Consider the following 8,951-nt stretch of genomic DNA (forward strand, 5'->3'; position numbering starts at 1 on the left):
AGCTTTTCGCTCTGCCCCATTATGCTGGAACGGGTCTTCAATGAACAGTATAGCTCACTATGGCAGGCTAGAAGTGTTTCTTGGAACAGATTGACTGGAGACCAAGATATATCCAAATGAATCAACAAGAATCCACAGATACCTTTTAAAAAAATCTGAAACACTAAGTTATAGAGATTTGACTAAATATATGAAAACTAAAACTACACAGCTAAGTGAATTATCAACGGAGTGATCTTGTTGGGATTCTTCTATTTGCTGTAAACATGTACGTGAGGGTATCAGACTAATTCAGAATACATAAGTTGAAAACTCACCAAATTGAGGATTTTATCAATTGCAAAACTACCTTTTACATCTACTTGATTATATGCATTTGTTTTTAACTAAACGTTTGTCCAACCAAAAGCATTCTCAAATGCAGATGGCGAGAAAATCTGAGAGCAACCGAAAATTGTGCCAAACACTACCCTGCAGCGATCTATTCTGCAAAAGTACCCACTACTGTGCAGTTAGGATTTGAAATCTTAATAGGGAGGGAGAAAAAGAGTGAGCAAAACGTTGTGGATAGGGAAATTGTAAGCACTGAAAGGCAGGCTTGTGCCCGGACTCTAGGCTCGGCCCTAAAATGTCAAAATGCACCGTTCTTGCAAGCGTGGTCATCTTATGCTGAAGAAAGGTGGACTCAGGTGGACTCATGTCTGGAGGCCTCAGAGGTATCAATCCTGTTTACCGCGCATATTGGTCAAAAGTTCTTTATCGTCTACCGCATCTCCTGATGAGATAGTCCCTATACTCAGTCCGTATTCTGGAAACTGATTACCCCTCTCTTTGGGCTAGGATCCAATGTTGGCCTTTATTGGTCTTTGACCGTCTTCGGAACACATTTTATAGGCTGTGGAAAAGCTGCTTTTCGATCTCCTGAAAAGAATATGATCCTTAGGTGTGTCTGTCCCACACTACCTGTCCATCCTTGCCCTGATGAAGGTGTAGCCCCGGCTGGGGCCTGGCACCGAAATGCGCGTTGGCGTTTTTTATTTCATTGGGTAGCTGAAACTTCACTACCCATACTTTGTGGATGTTAACTTCCAAATTGTTATTCAACCATCTGATGGCAGCCCTACGATTTCAATGTGCTTTTATTAAGGTGAACCAAATCTATGTGTTGTTGTTAATAGGATGATGCCATTGTGGAATGTGTGTTAGTATGATTGTGGTTTGTGAATGATATGTGTGGGACTGAGCTATTATACTCACGTGAATCTTGAAACGTTATTTTATTAATTCTATTCTATGATGTTGATCATACTGAAAAATCAATAAACTTGAGTGTGATTTAATGACATTTCTGTCGATTTGAATTGTGTCCTGGTTTGCCTACGGTGTGTGGTCACTAACCCTTGGACCCTCTATAGGGCCTTTTCGAATTATCCTGGCAGGTATTTCTCTTCATTGGTTTTCCTCATTTCCCCTGCTTTACCTGCCATTATCATATATCAGGGGTCCCCCTTCCTAGTGGCTGAAAGGCAGGCTAAACACAGATAGTTGCATCATACATAATGATACACCAATTAAAAATCTACTCACTTTTTTAATTCTACTTTTCTTTTTTCCTCTGAATTGGAAGGATTTCTCCTCAATAAACTTAAAATATCTATGTGCCATTCGGACTCTTTGTTTAAAGCTAAAGTCCACAAAACAAATGATTTCTGGTATAAAAACCCTCGTGGCAATAAGACTCAATGGTATTTCATTTTTAAGGCGCAAATCTTGTTTTTGAATATGATGGATTTATGGTATTCCGTCAAAAGAAATATTTTCCTTCATAATAATAACCGTGTGTGATAAATCATTAGGATACTGAAAATGCTGAGCCAATTTTATAAATATTTAACAAATGTTGGAGTCAAGATGCGTCAATACATCAAATGTTTTTCATGTATTTTTCCTGCGACAGGGATTTGATGTGATAAAGCTGAATCCCATCTATCTACACCAATGTAACGGTCTAAATGCCAGTAACAGTATTATCCTCAATTTGCATGTTACACCTGGTCGGATGTCAAAACTCGCCAAGTTGGCGAATGTATAGGGTGTTTAAAAATGTCAGCTCATACCATTATGCGAAAGATATAACACATTATGTTAATTTGAAGTATATTTTGTGAATGCTGTATAGTCCACCATTCTGAAACGTGTTCCTTTAAATGCACTTTCTTATTGAGCTGCCACTTTTGCTACTCTATTTCAGAGACACATACTTACAAATCATGTTCAACATACTACTGGAGTAGAGTCATGATAAGAAATTGACTAATGAAAAAACACTCCAAAACTTGCTACTTTGGAGTAAAATTGTGTGTGGCAATGATTAATAATTGAGAAGGTTCACAAACTTTTACGGTCTTTATAGATTAGTACGTGTTCATTGAATTTTGCACTGAATAACTTAGCTATAATATCCATTCAATATTTCTTTAGTTTTTCAACTGAATACAATTCTACTGAAAACCCAGTTGTTTTTGGTACATGCTTATACCAGAGATCTAAATATACTGAATGATTATATAAACAATTCAAATGAATTTGAAAGAGGGTCTTTTTGTAAAAATGTATTATATATATATATATATATATATATATATATATATATATATATATTCACTGAAAAAACCATAGGTTTCACACATGTTATAGTTAGCGGAAATTTTACTGATAAAAAACCAATGAAATTCCCCCGTTATAGTTAGTGCAGGCAACTATAACTCACGCGACCGCAATCTTCTGCTGATGCTAATACTGTATTTAGACACTTATTTGCCCATGTCTTCTTCCATACATTTTTAGCTATACATATATTACAAATATTTTTTTTTCATAAAGACACATATGTCATCAGCAGAAGATTGCGGTCGCGTGAGTTATAGTTGCCTGCACTAACTATAACGGGGGAATTTCATTGGTTTTTTATCAGTAAAATTTCCGCTAACTATAACATGTGTGAAACCTATGGTTTTTTCAGTGAATTTGCAAGGTTTTTTAAATGCTAATTCCTAACTATAACGTGTGTGAAACCTATGGTTTTTTCAGTGAATTTGTACAGTTTTTTAAATGCTAAGTTACTTTACGCCATTCGTGGCGTGCGCGCCCACTTAACGCAGTTCGTTCCGTGCGCGCACCGTGCGGGCACAGTGAGCACGCGGTGCGCTTCGCGCACCGCGCGCCCACTTTACACAGTTAGTGCCGTGCACGCACGGTGGGCACGCAGTGCGCTACGCGCACCGCGTGCCCACGTTACGCTAGATGGGCCATGTACGCACGATGCGCTTCGCGCACCGTGCGCACATGGAGGACATATGATGCACTTCGTTTTGAAAGGTAATATTTTAATTTTTCGTATATTTTATAAGCCATGCACAAATGATGCCCTTCGGGCACCATTTGCACACGGGGTGGAGAGAGTGTGGATAATTTTTTTTTTTATAATTTTTCTTTTTTAATATTTTAGTTTATCTCACGCGTACGGTAAGCGTAATCGGCGAAATTACCGAAAAAATAAAAATTCCGTTTTTGGCCTTGGGGGATCTTTGGGGACTCCCTCAACATGGCTATGTGTGTGGGAGCTGTCTAAACAGCCCCTTTACATGTTTTTGGGCTTTATATTTTAGAAATCACTCTCAGTGCGAGAGAGAAAATGGCGGCCGCCGCTTCCTGGTTTCGGCCGATTCGAATGTTTACTAAGATCTAAGAGCCAATCAGAATCGCGCTCGCGCACGCCACCGTACGCGTACGGTAAGCGTACCGTAAGCGCACCGTAAGCTGGCTCAGATATATGTATTGATTTAAAGGCTATTTTCTCAGAATCTACTGAACAGATTTACACCAAACCTACAAAAGGCACTTCCTTGACCTGAGGACTACCTCTCTGCCAAATTTCTAGTAATTCTGTTCAGCCGTTCGGGCTGTAGCCCTGTCTAAAGGTCCTATGGAAAAATGCATGGGAAAAACGCGTTTTGGGACCCCCCTTTTATCTCAGCCCCCACTTGACGAATCCCCCCGAGACTTTAAGGGTAGGAGCGGAGCGTAGCGCCCCACCTATTTTGAAAAATTTGCGAGGATTCGTCGACCGGCGCCAAAGTTATTCAAAATAGAATGTTGCGGATTTCCTATGGAAACGTGGTCCTAACTATAACTACCTACTGGCGACCGCCAGTAGGTAATATATATATATATATATATATATATATATATAGCTGATATATATGTAGAGTGGTTTCATTTGAAATATGTCTTTTCTGTAAATATAAGACCTCATATGTCTGATAAACTTATGATTGAGATTTTAATCGGTGGGGCCCTTTACTGAGTCGTGTAAATGAGGCCAACTAACAACTTGTTATGAAGAAATATCAGCGGAGTACCTCCTAAGAACACCAAACTCTAGTTACTTGCATGGTATTCTGCCTTAGAAATATAATATTTACAAATCTGCTATTAATTTACATATCAAAAAGAGGACAACAGTAGAAATGTAAAAAACAAAATAGGTTCTTGTTTAAACTTTATGGAAGAGTACTACTTTCTTGTGTATGTAGTACAAGCCTAAACATGGTTGTTTTTCCTTTCCAAATCTGTCTTTGCATATATTGCAAAAAGAACAAATGATGGCCAGAATGCAGAACAATGTCATACATTCACCCAGTACAGAGATCTGGGCCTAAATCCATCGGTTTTTTGTTCACCATGCCATTCCAGTTTAGACTCAGCCATATGTAAATAAGTCTTGACCCTGTGCCCAATGGGAGCAGTCCAGCCCGAACTGCCAAGCTAGGTATTCCTCCCTGGAATGGCAACAAGCATCCTAGGCCCGGTTACGAGGTTTCACCCCTCATCAGCCTGGCTTGCTTGACTCCAGTGGCATGGAGAGCACAGGACCCACGTCTGGGCATACCCGTCCCACTTGGGTGACAAATGCAAAAAGAACAATTGATGGACAGAATGCTGAACAATGTCATACATTCACCCCAGTACAGAGATCTGGGCCTAAATCCATTGTTTTATTTGGCTGGGTCCAAACTGGCATGGTGTGGTGAGCAAAGGATCGATGGATTAAACACAGAACCTTGTGGCTGGGGGTGAATGTTTGCATTGTTCAGCATTCCGTTTGTTTGTTCCTTTTGCATACATTAGTCGTTAATACATAGTACTAGAAAATATTATTAAACTATCTACGTTTTTAAAACGTGATTACTATTTAACAATGGAGCATTGGTTATTTTAGAGCTGCTGAAACGGATTACAGTATGAGAAAATGCAAATTTCATTTAGAACTGTTGGCTTACACGATGTTGGCTCTCTAACCACTATTTATATTGATATCAGTTTCCCGTTAGTTAGGATTGCTACAGTACAAGGCCATTAGGTGTTTTCCCCTCTGATCCCCTCAACCTACCAAATCTCCTGATTTACTGAAATACATTTTTACATCTCCAGATGTTCCTAGAAAGGACCAACACCATCTATTCACAAGAAAAACTTCAAAGGGCATAAAGAGAATGCAAATGCATGATGGAGTGATCCAGAAAAACTTTTAAGGAACTACATGCAGTCAAAGGTATATGGTTGGAAATTGACAGACTAGGGTTCAGCAACTTTAATTGAGCCCCATCACGGAACCTGGCCTATCACAGCAAAACATCTCAATTGTGTCCCAGTGAAATGTGACAAGACTGGGACACATTCAGTGGCACATGCACACTTCAAGTGAGCACCTTAATGGCATGACAGCTCTATATACCTTGCTCCAAGAACGATCCAATTCCTCCAGGAGTTTACGCAAGGGTCAGAAAACACCAAAACGCTCAGAATCAGGGTCTGCATTTTCGGAACCCAGTGTAACTCTGTTCGCGCAGTGGTGGCAATTATGAGTTGGGTGGTATTTATCTCAACCTGTAATGACCGGGTGCGTTAAATATCTTACCTCGAGTTAAATTTCAGCAGGATAAACCGGACAGAATTTAACAGAGGAAAAGTGTACGGTATTTATCATACATTTCCAGTTTTGGTGCAGTAGACACCAAACTCTGCAGGTTATTCCACAGAAACTTATAATGGATGCAATTTAATTGCACCCGATAAATAAAGTACCCCTGGGTATTGCTAGTAATATACTGCGATAAAAAGGACTTGGATTTCGACAAACTCTGAATCAGGGCCTAAGCCCAACGTGAAACAGAGTACAAGTCATAAAACTACAGATGACCATCAGAATGTCCTCCAAATCTAGGCCATTTAGGAACTGTGGTGAACAGCATGAACTATATCCTATATAGGTCAATGCCCTCTGAAAGCAATGACTGACGTCTGCAGCTTAGTGTGAAATACTGCCATTACTAAACCGTGATGATGCTGAAGGAAAAGCTTCATCTACAGAACCACGTTTCATTTTTAAATCTAAAACTTCATATCGGGAGTATAAAAAGCTGGCCTTCGCTCTATACCATTTACCGGAAAATAGGGAGACAAGTGCTGAAAAGTGTCAGAGGATAATGTCTCTTAAGGCAGGGAGCTTCGTGTTGGCTATTCTGCACATCTTATAAAAATCAGCTCAACGAATGTCCTGGCTGTAACTCCGAGACCCATTTTTATGATCCAAGAATCCAATCCGTACCATAACTTATTAGTCGGAAATTTGTTTATGGCTAAAATTTAGATGAGCAGGAATACAGTTTATTTATGCTGTTTTGATTAGCAGGAACCACAGCAATTCCGATATCAATTAACAACACTGACAATTTCAGACAAGAAACAAGCTTCCAACATTTAACACTAAGCGTTACACCAGTTATAAGATAATTGTAGAATGAGGCAGAACTTAGCACTTCTTTGAGATACAAATTGAGAATTGCAGCAGGCATGCAGACCTGAGCTGAGTGCTACTCACTTGAGGCATCAGTGTGTGTGGGTAGGTTGAAAGAGGGTGTGTGCAGGAGAGAATATTAATGTAAACAGTGTAATGTGGTGTGAGAACTGCACGCACATGTGTTACACCCATGGCGCAGGAACTCCAGACGGGTGGAAAATATCTAGCACCAGCACAAGTGTGACAAATGCATTAGAACTGCAATCAGAACGTGGGGGGAGGGTTACCATGGATGCACCCTTGGAAAATCGCAGAGCTTGCAAAACATCGAAAGGGCACACACGGATAAGAAACAAGCAGCCAAAAGAAGTTCGGTCTGAAGGTACTCGAAAGCACACGTATGAAACAAACAGGGCAGTCAGCAAAGGATGCAGAAAGGCATGCCCACACGTGACCAACACCTGAGGTCTCTTCGGATCAAGGACTAATGTCAAAGGTAGAAATGCAGAGCAGGTGTCATTCAGGACAAACGGTATACACGCCATGCAGGACACTGCAGGATAAACATGTATCGTCCACGTGTTCAAAACAAACAGGACCATTTATCAAACAAGCCTGCGATATAAACAAAAACAAAAAAAACAGCTCACATTCAAGTTGTGCATACCAGATGTGGCCAGATTATGAAGCAAACAACAAGCCTGACTTCCAGAGGCAGGTGTCGGACATGCTTGCACGTCTGAGAAACGAACAGGGCCTATGCACCAGGCGCAGGTGTCAGACCGGCATGCACATGTGTACAACAAAGTAAGTAGATAGGCGCCCGTATTCTATAAAGGCCTGCTTACACAAATGTGCGCCCTGGGTAGTTCCGCAGCTAGGAAGCTAACCCAAGCTCACAGGCAGACTCGTTTCAGGTGCCCCCGCCCAGTGCACACCATGTCACTGCCAGTGCAAAACAACATGAGCCTGCAGCTCTGAACCTAGTTACACAGGCACGGGGAGGCCTAGAACCGGCTGTGGCAGGCGGGGACAGGGAACTTCGAGGCCACAGAGGTGGGAGCAGGGCCGGGCGCAATGCTGGGCAAGAGCAGTCGGGCCCTGCCCCGGGCTGCAATGAATGGCCGCACTCACCACTCTCGATCTCGTTGCCCTTCTTGGCGGTGGCCGCGTTGCCCATGGCTCTGCAGACAGCGGCCTGGAGAGCTCCCTCGGGCGGCTCGGTGAGCCCGGCCTGCAGGGGTGCGGGCTGTGTCTGCTTCCTCCAGGCCCTCCTCCTCCTCGGCTGGATCTGCTCCCCGCTCCTCGGCCACGGACAGGCTCTGCACACACCGGAAGTGACGAACGATCCCGGGGACTCCGGGGGGCGGTTGTCATGGGCGACCCTCTCGGATTAGACCCCGAGACAAGCGTCCAGTAGGGGCGGAGGCTGGGCCGAGAGAGGCTATCGAGCGGTGTGCACCCGCACACCTAACGAGGCGGGCTTGTGAGCTGCCGGAGCTTCTGGGACTTCATAACACTGCACTTGTACTCTGGGCTCGTAAGCGTCCCGCAGCCTATCACTGCCCCACCGTGACTTCAGCGACGTCCACCCACGCCGCGATCTCTGGCCTTGCAAAGCACCACCGTGATCCCAAGCCGTGCGAGGGCAGTGGCGTATCGAAACCGGAGCTCCTCTCACCTCGCAACCTTCCTCTGGTGCCCTCCGGGCAGAGAATGACCTAGCAGAAATAATCAAGGGACTCGTAAACATTGTAACTCGGAGTCGAAATCGTTTTCTATAGTTTGTATCCTTGTAGAGGTAAAAAGCAAAACAAACGCGCTGGCCCACAGACAAACTTCTGCATGCCTTTTTTATTATGCCCGCGCATTTAACGAAATATTCCACCAATTGCATGCATTTAAATTCTTCATAAGTCAATTTGAAACTATGAAATGTAACTTTATCGTTATTTTAATAATGAGAAGATGACGTACGTAGTATACACCAGTGAGAACAGTGGTTTACATGAGCACATTTTGTTCGGTATTGAGTACCTGCACTTTTCAGCTCTGCTTCAATACATTTATTGGGAGAGTATCGGCACTT

The 8,951-nt window shown here is 42.5% G+C and overlaps 1 protein-coding gene across 1 annotated transcript in view; it reads right to left on the minus strand.

The window, feature by feature from the left end:
• PRKACB (protein kinase cAMP-activated catalytic subunit beta) overlaps positions 1-8,566 on the minus strand; it is a 215,188-nt gene extending 206,622 nt beyond the window's left edge. The window contains exon 1 of the mRNA XM_085601938.1: positions 7,997-8,566. Within this exon, the coding sequence (XP_085458064.1) occupies positions 7,997-8,042 (46 nt within the window). The 5' untranslated portion in view covers positions 8,043-8,566. The remainder of the gene's footprint in view (positions 1-7,996) is intronic.
• Positions 8,567-8,951: the final 385 nt, after the last annotated feature.

Source organism: Triturus cristatus, chromosome 4_2 (genome assembly GCF_964204655.1).
Source record: "Triturus cristatus chromosome 4_2, aTriCri1.1, whole genome shotgun sequence".
NCBI lineage: Eukaryota > Metazoa > Chordata > Amphibia > Caudata > Salamandridae > Triturus > Triturus cristatus.